At 42.1% G+C, this 22,937-nt stretch overlaps 1 protein-coding gene across 3 annotated transcripts in view; it reads left to right on the forward strand.

Moving 5' to 3' along the window:
* Positions 1–22,937, forward strand: part of CDK15 (cyclin dependent kinase 15) — an 82,376-nt gene that overhangs the window by 33,430 nt on the left and 26,009 nt on the right. For all 3 annotated transcript variants that reach the window (XM_046018067.1, XM_046018068.1, XM_046018069.1), the window contains exons 9-10: positions 8,814–8,907; positions 13,474–13,537. In XM_046018067.1, the coding sequence (XP_045874023.1) occupies positions 8,814–8,907; positions 13,474–13,537 (158 nt within the window). The remainder of the gene's footprint in view (positions 1–8,813; positions 8,908–13,473; positions 13,538–22,937) is intronic.

Consider the following 22,937-nt stretch of genomic DNA (forward strand, 5'->3'; position numbering starts at 1 on the left):
TATGTTTGCTCTTTTCCAATTGCCTTCAGCTCAAAATAGTCTTTATACCGAGGGGCATATTTTGAAACCCAACTGGGTCCAAGTTTTAAAAGGCAAAGAAAGACTGAGGAATTATTCCAGAAGAAAGAAACTAAAGAGATGTGCCAACAAACGCAATGCAGGATCCCAGATTGGATCCTGGGGGAAGTGGAACTAAAGAACAGTACTGGGAAAAAAGGTAAAATTTAAATATGGACTGTGGATCAGAGAGTAGTAATCGATCAATGTTAAATTTCCCAACTTTGATAACTGCGGTGTTGTTATGTAAGAGAATGCTTTTGTTCTTAGAAAATACAAAGTATGTAGGGGTGAGAATTATGATCTGCAACTTACTGCTTCAGGAAAAAGGGAAAAATGAAAGAGGCATAATGTTGGAAATTGGTGAATCAGTTTGAAGAGAGCTCTTTCTACTATGTTTGCAACTTTTCTTTAAGTTTGAAATATTTACATAATAAAAGCCATCACCAAAATTGAGAAAAATCTGGTGTTTCGCGAAAGATAGCATAAGAATCACTGACCTAGTATGTGATTGGTGTTTGCAAATATTTCACATACGTTTGAGAAAAATTCAGATTTTTGAGTTGTTGGGTACAGGTTTTTACACATATTCAAAAATTCAAGGTTAATTGTGTTATCCAAATCTTTTTTTTTATTATTTAAGATTTTATTTATTTAACAAACAGAAATCACAAGTAGGCAGAGAGGCAGGCTGAGAGAGAGGGGGAAGCAGTCTCCCAACCAAGCAGAGAGCCAATGTGGGGCTCAATCCCAGCAGCCTGGGATCATGACCCGAGCCGAAGGCAGAGGCTTTAAACCACGGAGCCACCCAGGTGCCCCATCCAAATATTCTTTACATCATTTTTGTCTGTTTAACTTTCCAAAGAAAGGTGTGTTCAAATTGTTTACTACATTGTTGATTTGTCATATTTCTATTCATTTTTGCTTTATATACTTAAAGCTATTTTCATTAAGTGTCAATAAACTTAAAACTGTTTAAAATTTAAAACTTTAAAACTGCACACTTTCAATCTTATTTTTGGAATATTTTTCCTTTCTTTTGAAGCTATTCTTTTAGAATATTCTTTAGTGTAGGCCTGTCGGTGGTAAACTCTTTTTTTTGTGTGTCTTAAACTCTCATTGCTGAAAGGTAGATTTGCTGGGGATGTAATTCAAGATTGATGCTTATTTTTTTTCAGAACTTTGAAGATCTCATCCCCCTGCTTTGTCTTCTGTTGCTGCTGTTGTGATATTTGCTTTGAGCCTTATTGTCTTACTTTTGCAAGTGATCTCTCATTTTAGCTACATGTTTTAAAGAGTTTTTTGTGGGTTTTTTTTGTTTGTTTTTGTGGGGTTTTTGGCCTTTATTCTTTTTTTTTATTATTTATTTTTTATTTTTTTATAAACATATAATGTATGTTTATCCCCAGGGGTACAGCTCTGTGAATCACCAGGTTTACACACTTCACAGCACTCACCATAGCACATACCCTCCCCAATGTCCATAACCACCTCCCCCTCTCCCTACCCACCTCCCCCCAGCAACCCTTAGTTTGTTTTGTGAGATTAAGAGTCACTTATGGTTTGTCTCCCTTCTAATCCCATCTTGTTTCATTTATTCTTCTCCTACCCCCCAACCCCCCATGTTGCATCTCCACTTCCGCATATCAGGGAGATCATATGATAGTTGTCTTTCTCCGATTGACTTATTTCACTAAGCATGATACCCTCTAGTTCCATCCACGTTGTCGCAAATGGCAGGATTTCATTTCTTTTGATGGCTGCATAGTATTCCGTTGTGTCTTCTTTATCCTTTCATCTGTTGATGGACATCTAGGTTCTTTCCATAGTTTGGCTATTGTAGACATTGCTGCTATAAACATTCGGGTGCACGTGCCCCTTCGGATCACTACGTTTGTATCTTTAGGGTAAATACCCAGTAGTGCAATTGCTGGGTTATAGGGTAGTTCTATTTTCAACATTTTGAGGAACCTCCATGCTGTTTTCCAGAGTGGTTGCACCAGCTTGCATTCCTACCAACAGTGTAGGAGGGTTCCCCTTTCTCCGCATCTTCACCAGCATCTGTCATTTCCTGACTTGTTAATTTTAGCCATTCTGACTGGTGTGAGGTGATATCTCATTGCGGTTTTGTTTAGTATTTCCCTGATGCTGAGTGATGTGGAGCATGACCTTTATTCTTATAGAGTTTTCACTGAAGGTGCCTGGTGTGGGTTTCTTTTCACTTACCCTGCTTAGTATATACTGTGCTTCTTCTGTTTATGAATCATGTCCTTAGTTGGTCGTTTCCTCTTTGAATGTTGCCTCTATTCCCGTCTCTCTCTTTCTGGAGCTCCAATGAAAGACTGTCAGACTGTGTTTTCCTATAACCCACAGCTCTTATCCTTTCTTTCGTATTTCCTGTCTTCTTAACTTTCCGTGCTGCATTCTGGGTAATTTCTTCAGCTCGCCTACCAGTTCTTCAAGTCTGCCTTAAGCTACATATCCCTTACATGTACAAAATGTTATTTCATTGGTGTTTCATGAATTTAACCATGAATAATGATAACACAAAATAGAAATCCAATTGTAAGTTAAAATTATTGTCATTACCCTTATTCATTCTATTATTACTGTTTTCCCAGTAAAACTCAAAAAGTAATATAAAAATAGAGCAATAGGCCCCTTTCATTGAGTTTACTGTTCTTTGTTCACTCTCTACATAATTGTTAGGTATCAGAGTGTGTACGCTGCAATTCCTCTTCCCCCATTTTTTTTTTTCTTTTCAGAGTGGTAAAAGCGGAAGTGAGTAGGGAGAAGATTTCCAATTGACAAAGGAAGGAAAGGGGGGGAATCCTATTGTGCTAGGCCACGAAACCCCATAGGGTACAAGCTGAATGTTTTTTATCTATCTATCTACCTACTGGGAAGAGAATCTTAAGTAGGCTCCAAGCCCAGATCTCACAATTCTGAGATCACAACCTGAGCTGAAATCAAGAGTCAGACACTTAACCGACTGAGCCACCCTGGCGCCCCAGGCTGAGTGCATTTTAAGAGGCAGTTGACCATGGGGGAACATTAGAGCCTTTGTCTAAAAGAAACTAATGATACCATAGAGTGCCAGAGCCTCTCATGACAGTGAGCCCAGGGGACATCAGCATCAGTGGGAGCCCAGAACGAACAGTTAGATTCTGGAAAACACACAAGTAGGACATACTGGTTATTCCTAGCAGTTAAAACCAACCTCTCTCTTTCTGCATCATCGTTTCTTCTTTCTTTCTGCCACCTTTTCAGACCTTAAAAGATTCCATTAGCAACTTCAGGGAAAAAACTCAATGTTTTAGGATAACTACCCCATTTTGTTATTGTTTTTACTTTTTTGTATTGTGTTAAAATACACATAACATAAAGTTTATCATTTTAGCCATTTTATTTTTTTAAGATTTATTCATTTATTTATTTTAAAGAGAGAGTATGAGGGAGGAGAGGAGGAGAGGGAGACAGTCCTCAAGTAGACTCCCCACAGAGCTCAGAGCCTGACACAGGGTTCCATCCCATGAGCCTGAAATCATGACTTGAGCCAAAATCAAGAGTTAGATGCTTAGGGGCACCTGGATGGCTCAGTGAGTTAAAGCCTCTGCCTTCGGCTCAGGTCATGATCCCAGGGTCCTGGGATCGAGCCCCACATCCGGCTCTCTGCTCAGCATGGAGCCTGCTTCCTCCTCTCTCTCTCCCTGCCTCTCTGCCTACTTGTGATCTGTCAAATAAATAAATAAATAAATAAATAAGAGTTAGATGCTTAACTAACTGAGCCACACACACACACACTCACTTTAACCATTTTATTTTTTTTTAAGATTTTATTTATTTATTTGTCAGAGAGAGAGAGAGAGAGAGCAAGCTCAGGCAGGCAGAGTGGCAGGCAGAGGAAGAGGGAGAAGCAGGATCCCCACCAAGCAGGGAGCCTGCTGTGGGACTCCATCCCAGGACGCTGGGATTATGACCTGAGCCGAAGACTGCCATTCAACCAACTGAGCCACCCACGCATCCCACTTTAACCATTTTAAAATGTACAATTCAATGGCATTAAGTACATTCACATTGTAGTGTAACCATCACCATTATCCATCTCCAAAACTCTTCATCATCCCAAGCTAAAACTCTATACCCATTAAACAAAAACTGCCTCTTACTCTCTTCCCCCAGCCCCTGAGATCCATTATTCTATTTGCCGTCTCCATGAATCTAAGTCTTTTTAGGTACTTTTTATATGTACAATCATACGATATTTTTCTTCTGCATCTGGTTTATTTCACTTAGCATAATGTTGTCAAGGTTTATCCACATTGGGGTAAACTGGGTTTTAAAGAAGGATTTATTTTGGCACACAATGTGCACTATTCAAAACTGATTGCAGGCAGCTGCTGGTTTTAGGACTATGAAAATTTGTTCCTGCCTGAGAGATTACAAAGTTCCTACTGCAAACTTCCACATATAAAGAGTGGCCCAGGGAAAAGCAAATGGAATTGTCATGTCACTGTCATATGTTATGTTGTTCTGAATTAATTTCAAAAGTGAAAAAATGATATACTGATTCATTTCTCCCAAAAACCTTTTTGTATGTTCTTCACACCTCTCAAAAACCTAACTCCTGAGATGGTTGATTTCCCCAGAGACTGCCTAAGGAATTTGAAGAATCTTCTCCTCTCTTACGGAAGAATTTGTTCATGCTCAGAATAGAGAAAAGGTTAGGAAGAACGCCAGAAAAAGCAGAAAACATATAAGCTGTTTCTTCTAACTTGACTGAAGAGCCACAGTTGGAGCAATAGTGACCCAGCGCATCTCTCCTTTCTGGAAGGATTAGCCGGTTGGCACCATAGGGTCTTTTTTACCTTGCAAAGGAAGCTCCCCTTCATTTGCATGGACTGCCCCCAGGATATGGCCACAGAGCAGAAATCCTCTGAGAACCTAAGGATAGGAAGGGTAAGAAGGAGAGGTAAGAAAAGCCACAGGATGAAGATTTAAGTGCAAAACAGAGGAGTAAAAGGGAATAGGAGCCAGTTTCCTAACTGGACCTAAATATTCAGAATATTTTAAATGTTTGCTTAAGGTTAAGCTGCGGGTGGACAAAATAGACAATAGCCACTCGACTAGTTTACAACCAAATTAAAAAATACAATAGCTCTGAAGAACAAATGAAAAAGATAAGATGAGTTGTATAGTTTTTAAAGAACAATGCTTACTCCTAGAAAGCGTCTTTTGCTCTTCAAACTCAGAGTGCATGGGTTTACTTTCTTACCAATGCATTGATATCTATGGTACTTATGGATATTCCAGGTACTGAAATACGATTGATTTAGGAATTTTGTTTGTCTTGCAAGTGTCCAAGTAAGCACATGGGCACCCATGTGTGCGTGCGCACACGCACAGACACACAGAAACACACTCTGTCTATATATATATATGTACATAAATATTAAAAATATAAACAAGCAGCCTTAGACTCTATATTTGTTAGCTGAGAAAGGTTTTTTTTTTTAAAGATTTTATTTATTTATTTGACAGATAGAGATCACAAGTAGGCAGAGAGAGAGGAGGAAGCAGGCTCCCCGCTGAGCAGAGAACGCGATGCGGGACTTGATCCCAGGACACTGAGATCATGACCCGAGCTGAAGGCAGAGGCTTAACCCACTGAGCCACCCAGGCACCCATCTGAGAAAGTTACCCCTAGGTGAAACTTAAAAACAAAGACTCAAGAGAATGCCACTAAAGCACCAACCACACAAATGCAAAAAAAGAATTTCAACCAAATGTTAGCCTATTATTCTGTACCACGAATACCTTGTACTACTTGCCTAATGGCCCGAATGTCCAGATTTCTCCACTATTTTACCTAATTTTGTACACGGTCCCAGTGGAGTAGAAGACAAAGGACACTAAGAAGTTGCTAACAAAAGGACTTCCTTCTTGGTCTCCTACAGCCATTAGGATGAAAAAGTAACAAGTTTTTCCCAAGTGACGAAAACAGTTTGAAGAGAGGGAAAAAGTAAACTGCAGGTTTAAACCTGGTCATGACCTTGGTTTTGAACCTTGTTTCCAAATACCATCAGGCCTCCTAGTGATTTGTGAGCCCCTGGCATTTCTGGTAGGTGTTAGGGTACTGTATGGAGGGTTGGCTCCAGTTTTAGAAAACCAGCACATTTCCATTTTGATTCATAGCAGTTAATATATATTTGCATGTATGTTTTACACACACACACCTTTTTTTCATTTCAAAATGAAATGGTTTGATATCTTTCAAGCACAGAGAGAGAGAGCATCAGGGGCAGTGGGTGGTAGCCATTCGGCGGCATTCACCAAGTCGGTTTCCTAGTTGGCTTATCTCATAACTGACCATTGCTAACAATCAGGATGGTTTTTCACCATCTGACAGTTTTCTATTACTTTTATTCTTCTTCATATTATTGTTTAACTCACACGTTTTATATCTGTTGCTTTAAAGACAAGGGGAAGAAATGGATTTTAAAATACAAGCTAATGAGGAGCTCTAATTCTAAAAATTCCCCTCAAGATACCATTTGCCAGATTCTTAAGTCATATTTGTCTGAGCAGAATTCTTGTAGCACATATCAAGATGTCTATAATACATGAAAAATAATTTAAAAATAAATATGGTGGCCACTGTATCCAAACTGACTTTTTAAATATTGCCAATAATGTCTTACCTTTTATTTACATTTGTGCAAAATTCTAAAAATAAGCCAGAGGGTTATTTTAAATGCAAACCAAATATTAGGTCATGAAAACAGTTGTTTATGTTTTTTTGACAGGAAAAGATACAATGATATTTCAATGTTCATTTTTTCTCTTTTTTAAAAGATTTTACTTATTTGAGAGAGGGCAAGAGAGCACTCATCATGAGTTGGGGGGAGAGGCAGAGGAAGAGGGAGAAGCAGGCTCTCTGCTGAGCAGGAAGCCCAAAGTGGGGCTCAATCCCAGGACCCTGGGATCATGACCTGAGTCAAAGGCAGGCGTTTAACCGATTGAGCCACCCAGATGCCCCACAATTTTCTTTTTAATATGAATTCTATCCTCAAACCAGACACAAGTAATAATTACTCTTAAGTTTTTTTACCAAGAAATCTGCTTTCTTCTCCACAAGCAATTTAAAGTGAATTATAGGGGTGCCTGGGTGGCTCAGTCGTTAAGCGATCCCAGAGTCCTGGGATTGAACCCCGTGTCGGGCTCCCCAATCTGTGGAAAGCCTGCTTCTCCCTCTCCCACTCCCCCTGCTTGTGTTCCCTCTCTCGCTGTCTCTGTCTCTGTCAAGTAAATAAATAAAATCTTTTAAAAAATAATAAACTGAATTATATGGCCTGTGTCTGCAACCCGAAGGAGAAAATGAAAAGTTATCATATGTAATAAATGCATATGAATAATATTAAAGACCAGATTTAAAATGAACTTGATAATAAATTTTTAATACCATGATCATCTCTAATAAAATGTTTTACTTAACTATCCTTCTTTATCATGCCGCATAAGAAAATGTCAGGATGATTAAGGGAATTTGCGAAATTATGCGTTATAAGTGCAAAGCATTTGGAGTCAAAGGATAGGACCACGAGGATAATCACTGTAATCCATCACCTGGACCATTTTTATCTCTCAAAAGACTTATATGAATAAAAATGTGTATTATTAGCAAGATAAATCTTACCCTCACTGTCCCTCAGGAATTACCCTCCAGTTTGACTCCACAGGAAATAGATTTTCTATTTCACCCTATTTCATCTATTTTGAGAGGCGCACTCTAGGCTAAATCAGGATGTACCTTATAATCAGTAGAGTCTTAGCCAGCCCACCAGCCAGGCTGCAGCTGGGACCACAGCTACCATTGCCACGTGTGAACATCAAATGCCAGCATCAAAAGTTGCAGAATGGGCGTCAGTGACTTGGAAGAAAGTCTTGCAGAAAGGAGAGCTTTCTTTCGTTTTTTTTTTCCTTCTTTTTTAACTAGGAACCAAACGGTTATGGAGAGGGAGTGCACGAGGCATGTTTAGTAACATTCTTTAAGCAGGAATCAAAAGTAGGTTAGCCCCACGTAATGGCAAGGTCAGCCTAGGAGCCCAGCACCGAGGACTCTTAGTTTTCTTATGGATTATTTTAAGAAATGCTTCGTCATCAAACCCCTGATATAGAGGATGATCCCATGGATAAACATAGACATCAAAGGGTCTGAGTCAAATGCTGAATGTGAAAAACTTATAGGAGAACCCAAACCAATTTATTTCACTTAAATGTTCCATTTGTGGCATACAAGTATGATATGTGATAAAATCATCTGTCTAATTAAAGTCATAATAGCCCTTCCACTCGCTGTAAAAGGAACATTCTGATGGTGTCATGGTTTCACTTGGAGGAGTTTTCCTTCTTAGTCCTTACTTACGCTAACAGAGCCTCTTTCGAGAACATCTTAGAATCCATGCAAGACAGCATTCAATTTGGAGACTCAGTACTTCTAATAAAAAGGATAATGAACTTAAATGAGCTGAAACGTTTGCTGTCTTTACTGGCTTCCTAAATCCTGGTTGCGTATCATTTTAACTAAGAGTTGCTGGCTGTTCTGACTTTTCTCCCCCCCCCCCCAAGCCTTTTAATAGCATGTGGCCCCTTTTAACTCCCCCCAAATATTTGCTGGGTGGAGAAATACTAGTAGTTCAGTTTCGCATGTATGGTTTCCTTGAACTTGCCTGGCTGACTCTTGTTTCCTTTGCTAGGGGCGCAGGCTGCATCTTTATTGAAATGTTCCAGGGTGAACCTTTGTTTCCTGGAGTTTCCAGCATCCTCGAACAGCTGGAGAAGATCTGGGAGGTAAGAGAAGAATTTTCTCTGAGGAAGAAGAAATACCTACAATTCAAACTTTGAGCCAACTTTGCTTTAGAGACCATGAACTAGTCCATCTGCTTTGAGATTTTACGCCGTGTATTAAGGCTACGGAAACCATGGGATTTGCCGCAGGTGTAGACACCTTGGCAACGGAGGTGCCGTCAGGAAACTGCGGTTGTCTTACAGCAGCCCCTGAATGCACCTGCTCCCTGTTGTGATTTTCTCAGCCTCCCAGGACAATTTCTGCCGCTACTGCTCAAGCACATCCCTGCCTCACCACCCTCAGCTCTGACTCTATCGGATATTTGGCCCTGGGTCCTTGTCAACTGAAGACAAGACACGAAAGTTCCGTGAAACTCTGATAAAGGCTTAACCTTTATCAGTTAGTGTGAGAGAAGTATTAATCATGCTCTTCCAAAAGCATGTTCCTAAGGTGTGAAGGTGCTTCTCTGTGTGGTTCCATTTCTTTTTTGTTTTGTTTTGTTTTTGTTTTTTTGTTTTGTTTTGTTTTTGTTTTGTTTTTTGTGGTTCCATTTCTTGACTCACTATCCCTACCTCATTTGGAGATTTTATTTATTTATTTATTTATTTGACACAGAGAGAGAGAGAGAGAGAGCGAGAGCGTGAGCACAAGCAGGGAGAGCAGCAGGCAGAGATTGAGAGGGGAAAGGAGGCTCCCTGGTGAGCAGAGAGCCCGATGCGGAGCTCGATCTCAGGACCTTGGGATCATGACCTGAGCTGAAGTCAGAGGCTTTAACCCCTGAGCCCCCCAGGCGCCCCTATCCCTACCTCTTTTGTACCATGAGGCACTTCCTTCTTCCTCTCTTGCAGTTTGTATGCCACATATTATAGTCATCTGTTTATTTTTCTTTTTTTTGGTTATTTTTTTCATCGTGGTAAAATAGACATAAAATTTGCCTTCTAACCAATTTTAAGACTATGATTCATTGAGTTCCTTTACCTTGTTGTGCAACCATCACCACCAACCAGTTCCAAAACATTTTCATGACCTAAAGCAGAAGTTCTATACCCATGAAACACTGACTCCCCATCTTCCTTCCTTCCAGCCCCTGGATAAGCTCTCATCAATTTTCTGTCTCCATGAACTTGCCTATCCCAGGTCTCTCATATTAGTGGAATCCTATAGGATTTGTCTTCTGCGTCTGGCTTATTTCACTTATATTTTAAAGGTTCATCCATGCTGTAGTATATGTCAAAGTGTTTTAAACGAACCGTTGTTATCCTGGATCCTGCTCCCTGTTAAGTTTGCTTGCTTCAAGCGGGCATCTGGCGCGTTCTCTCTAAGAGCTTCTGATAAGGGGTTTCTTGGGAAACATGGCCAGAGTGGGGGTTTTGTGCATAGGTGAGGAAATTCGGCTTCTCTGGAACTGCTTTACAGGTGTGAGGCAGAGGGGTACGTTGGTGGCTCCGTCATTAAGCATCTGCCTTCAGCTTAAGTCAGGATCCTAGGGTCCTGGGATCGAGCCCCGTGTCAGGCTCCCCGCTCTGTGAAAAGCCTGCTTCTCCCTCTCCCACTCCCCCTTCTTGTATTCCCTCTCTCGCTGTGTCTCTCTCTGTCAAATAAATAAATAAAATCTTTAAAAAAATTTTTTTTGAAGTGTAGACACAGTTTTATTAACAAAACCACAGTTCCAAGTTCTAAGGACAAAGTGAGAGCCGGTCACATTCAACAGTGTGTTATCTTTTATGCTACTACAGTTCGAGCAGGGTAGAAACTTCAACATTGCAGACAAATCCTGAAATACTGTTTCATTAAACGTGGTCTACACAGATGAAAATAGGAAAGTTATTTTGGGGTTCCATATTTGATGTAGGAATTGCCTTTTGGAAAGCAATGGGTCCATTCTACTCTCCCAACCTTTAACCACAAATGTCCTTTACACTCCTCCTGAGACCTCACTCTTAGAAACAAAGACGTAATGACAAACCCTGAATCTTTATTTTACCATCTTTCTAAAATGCCTCTGTGTGTGTGTGTGTGTGTGTGCGCGCGCGCGCGTGTGTGCATGCGTGTGTTTTCATCTGAATAACTCTCACTTCTTCCTGATCAAGTTTTTAGGAATCTGATCCTTGTAATAAGTGTTTTTAGCAAATAATCCCAGATGCCGTTCTAAAACCAGAATAAAATAAACTATGCAGACTTTAAATTCATTAATCAAAACGCCTTCGGTTTCCATTCCAACAAAGGCGGAAAACAGCCCTGTGCAGCCCACTATGATTTCAAACATAGCACTCACTTGCTGCCTTTTAAAAGCCTTCAGGGAGGGAGTAGATCAACAATTTCTGGTTTTCAGTTTCCCAGACAGTGAAGTGGAGATTTGGTAATTTTCTCAAGTGAAAACGAATTCAATAGCTTTCAAATAGAAACTGAGCATCAAATTTCCAAATAAAGGATATTGGAGTTTTATTTAAATGTGGAAAATCTCCAGCTGAAAGGTTTCAGTATAATATTTTTAAATGTTTGGTACTCATTTTGTTGGCTTAAATTAAACATAATACAAAGTAACCAATAATTCTAGGAACTATCCCGTTCGAGAGAATATGGATGTGGTTTTGCTATTTATTTCCTTTGCTGCTTTTTCTTCCTTACCTTTGCTTTCTTTTCATTGTGCTTCGCCAACCCCCAGAAGACATATGGGTGCATGTAAATCACTTGTTTCCATGCACATCTGTGCAAATACAGACGATGGTGGGTTCAAAAAGAAGAATCAGCTTCCCATCCTCTGGCCCTCTCCCACAAAAGAAGAATTAATCCAGTTGGTTTTTCCAAATGGATTCCAGGATTCTTAGTGTTCCCTCAGGCTCAGCGTGGTTGATAGGAAAAGCCTATAATCCTCTCAGTAGGTTTTCAGTTTGTTTAGGGAATGGATCAAAGATAGATTTTCCTGGGTGGCATGATTTTTTTATTGTATGAGAGAAAAATAACACTTCAGTGTCTTTTGTTTGAGGACGATCTTAGTAGGCAACACCAAATGTACCTCTCAATCAGAGTCCTAGTCAGTAAGCTGGTAGACATTAAGATTCCGGATTCGTCATTGATTATTATTAGTCATGGTTGGGCAATTGACTTCCTGCCATAACAATTGGGCTGGCATCTATACCCAGCATTTTGCAATTGAATTTATTAGATTTTTTTCTATGAGAGATGCTTCTAGAAAGAGTTATGTTGAGATGGGCTTCTAAGAAGAATTACATTGTATAATGGTGTAGTAAAAGCTACCAGTATTTCCCTAATATTTCACAGAAACAATGTTATTCTAGCTCCCAGAGATAACTGACATTGGGCTTTTATGGTTATAGGAAAAGAATGGTGAAATGATGCCTACAACAGAACTCATGGAAAAAACACCATCCCACATCTGAAGTGTTTTGACTCTGTACTCTCAAAGACTTTTATTTTCATATGGAGCTTCCATTTGGTAATCCAAAGCATAAGTAAGCTCTTTTCCAAGTGATGTTGTTATTTTTACTATCCACCAGTTAAAAGCCAAATACCATATTCCAAGCTTCCAGGCCACCAAGAGAACAAGTTGAGATGAATTTGGTAGGAAGGATTAGGGTTAGGTTTGGGATCATTTTTAGCTAATGTTCCACTATGTAAGGGTCCATAATCTGAATCCTTTTTAATTTGAGCACATTGGGGAACAGCTGAATGTTCATGCTGAGGCATAATTCAGGCTACATTGATGTATGTGTGTGTGTGTGTGTGTGTGTGTGTGTGTGTGTGTGTGTGTTTATTTCATCTAGTGTAAGGCAGAGGGACAGTCACTCCTGCCTCTTTAGATCTCCGACTCCCAAAATAGCACCCTGTTATATGGTGACCATGCCATAGAGATTTAGTGATGGGACTATGACTTTAAGCAAAGCTATATGATCTGCCTCAGAATAACAAGTAAGTTAGTGGAGACACAGGCTCGGGCCTATATTTGGGTCCTTCTGAGAAACGGAACCAGTAGGATGTATAGAGATATATAAGAGGAGATTTATTAAGGGAATTGGCTCTGGTGATTATGGAGGCTGAGAGGACACTGGTGTAAGTCCCAGAGTCTGAAGGCCAGAGAACCAGCAGCTCCCATGTCTGAGGGCAGGAGAAGATGGATGTCCCAGCTCAAGGAGACAAGGAATTTGCCTTTTTTCCACATTTTTGTCCTATCTGGACCCTCAATCAATTAGGTGATGTCCACCCACACTGAAGAGGGCATATTTCTCTACTCAGTCTACCGATTCAAATACTAATCTCTTCCAGAAACATCCCCATAGACACACCCCAAAATAATATTTTACTAGCTATCTGGGCATCCCTCTTCCCAGTCAAGTTGGCACATAAAGTTAACCATCACAGGACTTTAAGAATAACACTGCAGTTTTGTCCATGAAGTTGTGAATGTAGGAAACACTGAAGTTTCTTTCATATGTGTTTCAGCTGGCATAATGTGATGTATAAAATGAATTCTTCCCTACTCCCTCCCCCCAATCTGTCCTTTATGTCTCCCTCCTCATCTTTCGTTGTCTTTCTTTGGCTTTACATAGGTGTTGGGAGTCCCTACAGAGGATACCTGGCCTGGAGTTTCCAAACTACCTAACTACAATCCAGGTAATACCAATTTGAGCTTCTGAGTGCTCTGAAAATTAACAATGTGGGAAGCATTTGCTACACAGACACGGTGCCCTTCTTTTATTGTTAACTCAACATGAAGATAGGTAGATGAATTTTTAGATTCATATATTCCCTGATAATCCTTTTATAAGAAGGATACTGAAATAGTAGTTAATGTTAGATCAGTTCTCCAACTCTGTACAACATCAGTAGCAAGCTGCATACTAATTTGGAATAACTATCACTGTGGATTCTGCATCGATTTCCAGATACCCACTGGCTCAAAAGAACTCAAAAGATGGTCTCATTTTTGAGTCCCATGACTCTTACTGATTTTATTTGCTAGGTTATTTTACCCCATAAACTCTAAAAAGAAAGCTGATACAACAGAGGGGAAGTCAAGCCTCATTAGACCTAGGACAGGACAGGTAAGATGTCTCTAGATTACTGAGATGTCTCTAGATTACATTGTTTCTGGACCTAACACTTGGTCTTTCTCATCACCCATTTGATCCTCCAAGACTGGATCCTGGGAATGGACTTGGAAGTGTTAGAAGTGTTGCCCATGGGGGAAGTCTTTGAGGAATGGTCCCAAAGCTATGTCAGAGAGACCAGATTACCCAGTAGTGACTTCAAGGATGTTGAGACAGAAGGAAAGAGATAAGCAGTGAGCTGCAGGATGAAGGACTGTAAGAGAGGCTGAGGAGGCAAGTGACCACCACACCAGAGCTGGAGTCTTGCTGCAGGTTTAAAGGGGAGGTAGATGTGTACAGATAAGGACCAGATTGGGGTGATTATCACTCAAGTCAGATTTTCTAGTCTTTATATTCTCATACTGACCCATCACTAAATATGGACTTTCCCCAAACTGTTGTCATTACTAACTTTGGTATGAGATTATCCTAGAAGGGTCTCATGAAAGCAAGAAATTATAGGGAGATTAAAAAGGCAGTTAAAGAGGATAACAAAAGAGATAAGAGGCCAAGGATTTTTTTTCTTCTTTCCTCCAGCATGTAATACTTTTTACTTGGCTCAAAGAGCTATACATTGAACTCACCAGGAATATGAAAACCCTACAGCAAGCTTAGGTCATTTCAGCTGCCTTAGGAATGCTCATACACATTGCTAAAGGGCCTCAGGGTCATTTTACAAATAGTTTACCATTTCTAACTATTTTGTTTGAGTGTAGCCCCTGAGAAAAATGCCACTCTGGCCACAAGGCTTGGAATAGTGTCTTTGCCTTTTGGTCTGAAGCAGGAAAAAGAATAGACTTCTTGTGGAGACCATGGTCTAGTCTGTAATAGCTCTGTCTCCAGTTGCCATGGTCTCTAGGAGAACCCGGTTCTATTTTTCCACCCTGCCTGTCTCTACCTCTCCCCTGCCCACCATCCTCTCCAGGAGAAAATGGACCTCCTCCGCTTCCTACCAGGATGCAAGCGGAAGTTTAGGGTCACAGATGGGTCGGAAAAAAACAATTTAGATGTTGTCGATACAAATCTGCCTTGGGGAGCATATGCTGTTCCTCCAAACTTGAAACGTTTAGGTTTCAGGTCGGTTCAGGCAAATAAGCAGTGATCCTTAACAGAGAATGCCTTGGTGAGAACAATAATGATAGAAACTTGTTCAAAACACTTCCCTGCCAGATTCTGTGCTAAATAAGATAACTGGGTCCCAATAAAACAGCGAGAAATATGTTGCATTTTTCATTTTGCTGTCATTTCAAAGTAATGTGCAATTTTTTATTTATGAAGAGAATTCTCCAGGCCCAACATCAATAGGGTTCATACTTTGCATTGTTTTTTCTAGTAGGGATTCAATTGAATTCAAATAAGTCCAAAAAATTTGAACACCTACTATCTGCCAGGTACTGTATTACATGTTGGGTCTGCGCAGATGGATCTGGTACGTTCTTGGAGCTCTGAGACTTGGGTTAGTACACATTCATCCACTCTCTCACCAGCTCTCCTTACCGGGGGCAGAGGGGTGATCATTCGTGAGCCTCGCTTCCATGGGTTTGGGGCCAAGCTAAGCTTATGAAAGAAAGGGAGTTGTAACCCTTCCTTAACTACAATGAACATGTCTAACTCTGTATCTGTGAATCTTAAAATTCCAGCGTATCTTCAGCATGGGGTCAGTACCACTGATAAGTCACTCATAAGGACTATGTTTTAAAAAGGGCCATCATCTGTGTTCTGGGACCATCCCCTTATGTCAGTGGCGAAGTCCCTTTGAGCGACTCCCCTCTCACCCCCATCACGGAGCAGCCGCTGCTGCTTCCACACCCTTGAACTCCAGGGGCGAAGAGAAAAGAGGAGCGGATGGGAGCCAGAAAAATATCACAGAGAACAGTTAACGCCATTCTAGATGAGACCTCCATTCCTTTCCTTTTCGTTCAGTAGCAGTGAGAATTCCCAAACTTCGAACTGAACCATATTCTAATTTGAGGGAGCCAAGAGCTCAAAACTTGGGAAAACCATCCAGTGTCCATGTAGGCCTACTCTCCCCTTTCCCAGACCTTGTCTGTACTGAGTCTAGAAGGGGAACACAGTTTGTTTGTACGGGCTTAAAAAAACACCTGGTGCTGACCCACCCGGACAGGTTCCTCTGGCCAATTACCTGTTTTCTTGGGGCACTGAGGAGCAGGGTTGTGGTTTTTCTGGCCATCACTTCAGACTCTTGTGCCTGGTTAAATCTGGGAAAGGGAAAAGAGGTATACAATTTCGGACACTAGGCTATTTTCTTTCTTTCTGTCTTTCTTTCTTTCTTTCTTTCCTTCCTTCCCTCCTTCCTCCCTCCCTCCCTCCCCCCCATTTGAAGCAAGCTGCCTGAGAACTCTGTGTCTCTACTTCAAAGGGCCAGTTGTCTTATTTTGATGTGGGCAGATTGAGAAGTAGGCTTTGAAAAGTAGGCTTTTTTTTGTTTAATCTTTTCTCCTGGGATAGCTTTCAGAGCAATATATCCAAGTGTCAGTAAGGGGGTTCTGACGAGCACAGATTCCCAGACTCTCAGCAGGATCATTCTCTAACAGAAATATAAAAGTGAAATATTAAAAACCCTGGAACGTGAACTCCATCTGCATGGTAGCCAGTGGCTTGCCTGCTCGCACCATGGGAAAAAAAGATCTTGAAAAAAGAGGGAGGAGAAAAAAAGTGCTTTGAGTACGAGGTTTACAGGTTTAGTAGAGCATAGTAACATCCCCTCAAAGAAGTGGGTGTTGTTCTGTGACCCCCCAAAATGCTCTGCCTTTGACTCAGCCGCCAGAACACTCACCCTCTCCCCCCCCACACAAAACACCCCCTTTTCGCATGCTAACTGAGGCGCCTGTGATTGGCTGAACAATAAACTGGTCACACTTGCTAAAGGCCTGCCATCTTTCACACAATTAGCCAAGACACATTAATCAAACTGGAGGTGAACAGGGGCTGCGCTGGCCTCCCGCCGGGGGAGGGGTGGCGGCGTGCGTTCTGGTGATCCTTAAAAAGAGTCCATAGGAAGCAATAATAAACAGCAACGTTGCTGGAGGGGATTCTACTACCAGAAAGTCTGGAGAGGGTGAAGTCCCAGTTGATGCCTTATTGGGGATGTACTAGGTTTATGGCAGAGAGGATTCCGGAAGCTTAAAGCAAACTGGATATTGGTCTTGGCTAAAATCTGCTCACACAAGACTGTAGTGTGAATTTAAAGGGTGAACCCATATAGACATTTTACGAAGTTCCCCAGCTCTCTTAGCTTTCTCCCCCCTCTCCCCCCCACCCCCTGCCCAACCCCACCCGCACCCGCCCGCACACCGCAAAATGCACTCAGGAGCCCCTCCCCTTTTGAGCCTCAAGCACTTTGAATCCCACTAAAACCAACAGGAATAACACGTATATAAGAAATGGAGAACCATTTGGAAACCATTAAGAGAAAGTATTAATCCTCATGGGATTGGACCTAAACTAAGTATTTGGAGGACATAGACAACAGTTCATTTGGAAAGAAGAAAAAAAAAAAAGCTAACCTTTGTACTTTCGGGGTAGTATCTTCCTTCTTTTCCAAATTCTCTTTAAATAGATGTTCCAATGGCAATATAGAGCTAATAAGATCATACCTTAGAGACCAGTTTGCTACAGAATCATGTAAGGCTTTTCGGAGAAACAGCTAAATATTTAGACGTTTCTCAGTGCAAGTAAACGGAGCCCTTATTCCTCTGGAGGTTGTCCAGTCACCATCTCATTAGATGCAAAGATTCTGTGGATAAAGAAGAACTTTTTTGTGTGTGTGTGCCCACATGATTGCAGCCCAGTTGTGGTTTTTAACGTGTCATTGATTGTTTCATCCAACTCCTTCTGCTCCAATGAAAGGGCCTGCCATGGCTGTTTGCTTCCTTAAACATGGATTTTGAAAGCGCTCATGCTGTGCGAGCTCCAATCCTAGCATTAATGGACTGCTGGGTTCATTTCACTACCCTCAAAAGCACGGAGTTTAAATCCCTCTCAATTCCATTTGAGGCACCAGAAGACTTTCTCCTTCTCCACTAATGGTTCCAAGTTTACATCTAGATACTGGGGGTCAAGGACAGGAGAGGATTTAGAAATAACAGTGCATGACACTAGTCCATGCGTTTGCCAAATTGGCAATTAGGTCCTGATGTGCGAGCAAAGCATTTCGTTCCTGGCTCTTTGATGTTCCCATTAAGAAGGGCACAGAGTCTGCAGAGGCCTTCAAACTTAAAGAAATATCTGCTGAAAATCATGCCTGATTTGTGACATGAGTTCAGCGGCAGGGAAACATCCGGGATTATCCTGGTTCTTCCAGCCCCGGGAAAGAACCATGCACATGGAAAGATTCTCCCCTGGAGGAACTTAGTGCAAATCAAAAGTCGGAAAATCAGCCCTAAAAGCTCTGTGGGGACCCAGAATCGGTACTAGAAAGCAGAGGCAAACGGCTCCTGGGGACGCCCAGTCATCTTGAGGACGCCTGCTTTTTCAACCTCTGACCACCAGGTGGAGGCAAAAAATAAGACGCGTGGAATACAGACAGAACATTCTAGCCATCTCCCCTTACGCTTGGAATGTTTTATTTTGACCTGAAATCCAGTGCGAGAGCTTCTCTTCATCTGACAGCACTGTGGGGGAGATGATGACCGCAGTCTAAACCGAGGCTTGTCTCTATTGGGACGGCGAAGAACTGCCACGCTTTGGGCTCCAAGGGTTGTGAGCCGGTCTTTGCGCGTTTGCGGCGAACACAAGGTAAGATGTGCGACAGTATCCGCCGTGTCCCATGAGCGGTTCGCCACGGGGGTTCTTCAGTGGGCTCAGCGGGGGAAACTACTGCTAAGAGAGCTTTTAATTACGGACATGAGCACCTCACAAAATGGCAAGTCCAAGCCCCACCTTTTACTACCTGGGGCACTTGAAGAAATTCCCTAATCTGCAAAATGGGAACAATCCTGTCCTTTTCAAAGTGTTCCCCCCGCACCGGGCACAGAACACACGTTAACTGCTACTTCTCGGTACTGCCTGCCTGGGGCTGTGCCGCTGAGGAGTGCTGTGTTCCGTGCAAGGAAGCAGGTCCCTAGAGGCATTTCCTAGCTTGCAGAGGAGCCACTCTGCATCCAGACTGGTTCTCTTCCCATCAGCCATGCAGCATCCCTCTGTCTCATTTTGCAGGGTGGTTCTGAGAAAGAAATGAAATGATTGGACCTTATCTGCCATAGGTGCACACAGTCAGTTAGCTCTCATTGTTTGACTCAGTGTGGAAGTTCCTTCCCTGCTTCGGTGACCTGCCAGGATTCAGACTCAGTGCAGATGTGTGAGAATTGAAGTTATACCTTCCTTTTTTTTTTTTTTTTTTTTTAAGATTTATTGATTTATTTGAGAGAGAGCATGAGAAGGGACAGGGGGAGGGTCAGACAGAGAGAATCTTCCAGCAGACTCCCTGCTGAGTGAGGAGCTCCATCTCCCCACGCATGAGATCATGACCTGGGCAGAAACCAGTGGGACGTTGACCCGACTGAGCTACCCAGGTGCCCCGTGAAGCTTTGCCTGTTTTTAATGTTTAGCTCCCTTGGAATTTTTAACTTCCCTCGAGGTGTTAGGCGTACTTCCCTGTGCCAGAACTGACCTCTGTGTTTGCTTGCCTGGGCCTCAACCGTGCCTGAATTCTAAGTCCCCAAGAGCTGACCCTCAGTTTCCAAATTTCTACCCAAGCCAGTGTGGGCACCTGCTAAGGCTCTCTCTTCCGGTGAAGGCTCCACTCTGCACCCCACACACAATTAAAATGCCATGAGAAGCCTGCCCGCTATGACATGGGCTGTTCCCTGGCAGAACCCTCAGTGTCTACAAGCTGCCTAATGGGTGGCCAGTAAAAGCTACTACATCACGGAGGGCATCAGTGTTCCCTTTGTCGACTTCACCCCAAGCCTCATATGGTAGAAGGAATGAGACGGATGTCTGCAGAGCAACCTGACCACTTGTGGGGTTTCTAGTAATTTATCCGTGCCCCCTAAGTGGCACATAGTCATAAGTCAGTACACACTTGCTCAATGAAATCAGAGACCAGGAGTTAGAAAACGTACAAGTCTACTTCTAATCACACCCTCTAGTCTCTAATAATCCTTGTTCTGCCCACTTGGCCAAGAAACTATATGTAAGTTATTAGCTACCTTATTTCTGGATAATAATAACTACTGTTTATTGAGCTCGAGCTCGAGTTGAGCACTTTACCTACATTACTTTACTTTGATTCACAGCAGCCTTATTGGTTAGGGGCAGTGATGTCATTCCTACTTCACGGATGAGAGCACTGAGGCTCAGGAAGGTATGTGTCTGGCCTTGGATCACCTAGCCAGGAAGGGGGAGCTCCAGAATGGCTAGAGCTGTTGGAGTTCAAGGTGATGCTCACAGCTGTATTCCACCTTGCTTTCCAGCTGCTGAAGGGCAAATATGATGCTATGGTAATAAAACAATGCCCTAGAGTGGGGGGGGGCAGCTAAAAATGAACACTCCAAGTTCATTTCCAAATGATTCTGTCCTTCTGATTAGACTTGGTTTTAGAGTCTGTAAGCTTGGTGACATGTTTTTGGAATGCAATGTGAGTGGAGTCCCCATCCTGGGACCCAGGCAGCCCTGGCTTACCAGAGCTACCGTGTGAACCCTGAGTGGGCTCATTACCATTGCCCTTCTGCAAGGCTGCGGAAAGCTCCCGGGGAGTTACTATTAACATCTTTATTAACCCGTCCCCCTAATCAGTCGGTGAAATTCATTTAGATACACAACCTACTTTGATCTTCATTAATAGTTTCTTCCAGTTTCTACATTTCTTTTTAGTTTTCTCATCTTTAATTTATTTGGTGGCAGTTATTAGTTTTTATTGAGGAGGACTAGATGATCTTAAAGTAGTTAAAATTAGGAAAAATTGCAAATGAGGAAAAGCAGGTAAAAAAAGGAATTTTTTTTTTTTAAAGTAAAATCCTGCCATATTCCTTTCCAGCTAAAGAAAAGGAGCCTTAAGAGTCCAAACATCATGGAAAGGGCTCTACCTGTAGGCCCCTCCCCCACGTTCATGGCCAGGGTCTTATTCCACCCATCTCTGTAAGGCAAAAAGCAAGACCCACAAGTAGGCTTTCTTGTGGTAGGTTTACCTTTTAAGGATAAAGTTCAGTAAATTTATTTCACTTTGATTTTGTATCCAAGCATCAGTTTTTCATTCATTTAGCAAATGTTTATCAGGGGGACTAGGAGATTAAAAAATAAATAAGACATCGAGGGGCACCTGGGTGGCTCAGTCGTTAAGCGACCAGAGTCTGGGATTGAGCCCCGAATCAGGCTCCCTGCTCAGCAGGAAGCCTGCTTCTCCCTCTCCTGTTCCCCCTACTTGTGTTCCCTCTCTCACTGTGTCTCTGTCAAATAAATAAATAAAATCTTGAAAACAAATAAATAAGACATTGATACCTGCCCTCAAAGAACGCAGTCTAGAGGGGAAAAATATAAATAATACAACTTGGAAAGTATTATTATAGCAGCATCCCTTGGGGCCTCTGGAAACACAAAGGGGGAAAGGTCCCCTTAGTTTGGGGAATCTAGGGACTGTTTGAGAGAGACAGAGCTGAGTCTCAAATATGACTGAGTGGGCTTTCTCCAAGTGAGCAAGAGAGGGAAGACATTCAAGACAAAGGAATTTGACACAAAGAAACAAGAAAGCCATTGACAAGAATGTCAATTATTTGACATTATACCAAGCAGGTAAATTGCTCAAAGAAGCTAGAATGTTAGCTTTGTGGTGGCCCATTGCTGGAGATTAACCTGGAAGCTAGATGGGGACCAGATTGGGAAGTACTTTGTAGTCAGCCCAAGGATTTGGACTTTGACCAATAAGCAAAGAGAAGGCATTGGATAATTTTTAACAGGGTAGTGATAGGGCAGGATTTAAATTAAAAATTGCTTGAAATACTATATGTAGAATTAAACTGGCCGTGTATCCGAACGCAAGTCCCTCTGCCGGATGCACAACACAGTCAATCCCTACACCAGCAGGTATGCAGCAAGGAGATCAGGAGCAATGTGGCCACGGTTGAGATTCTGGAAGGCAAATGCTAAGTCTCAGCTAGAGCAGTGGTGACGGAGAAGGAACGGAGGGGGTAGCTGTAAAAGAACCTGTAGGTAGTAGAGTCCAGGGGAAGTCGTTGGTAATGGGATTCGAGTTGTGAGGGAGAAACCAGTGGATCTCCAGTGGGTGACTGGGAGGTCCATTCACTGGCACAGGAAAGAAAGCGGGGAGGAACTGTGGGGAAAGTGGTGAGTATAGATTGGAACATTTTGCGATCACAGTATCTATGGGACAGCTAAATGAACATATTTTAAAAGGAATCAGAAATACAAGCCCATGATTTTAAGAGTCCGGTGTAAAAATACAAAACTGGAAGTAATCCGAGTAAAGAGGTATTTGAAACGCCCGTGTGAATTCAGTTACCCAAGGGAGAATGTGAAGAGAAGGAAGACTAGGCTAGAACTTTTGGGCCCCCAGTCCTGAAGGGTCAGGCAGAGGGAAAGGGGGTGTTTGGGGAATGAGAAGGAAGAGCCAGAGGGGCTGGAGAAGACCAGGAGATGATGGTAATCACAACACCATGAAAATCATACGGCCATAAGCTCGTCAGGGACAGGCAATACCATGTCTGCATCAGCGCAGTGCTGAGCACACCGAATGACCCTTAAATAGTGGTGGCAGCCATGGGGAAGTGGTAAATGATGTCACCTGATGCATCATCAAACACCATACACACCAAATGACATGATGAGGCTTTAGCTCGGGGCACCTGGCGGGTTCAGTCTGTAGAGTGCCTGACTCTTGATCTCGGGGTTATAAGTTCGAGCCCCACATTGGGTGTAGAGATTACTTCATAAAATCTTAAAAAACA

The sequence above is a fragment of the Meles meles genome, chromosome 9, assembly GCF_922984935.1.
Source record: "Meles meles chromosome 9, mMelMel3.1 paternal haplotype, whole genome shotgun sequence".
Lineage (NCBI taxonomy): Eukaryota > Metazoa > Chordata > Mammalia > Carnivora > Mustelidae > Meles > Meles meles.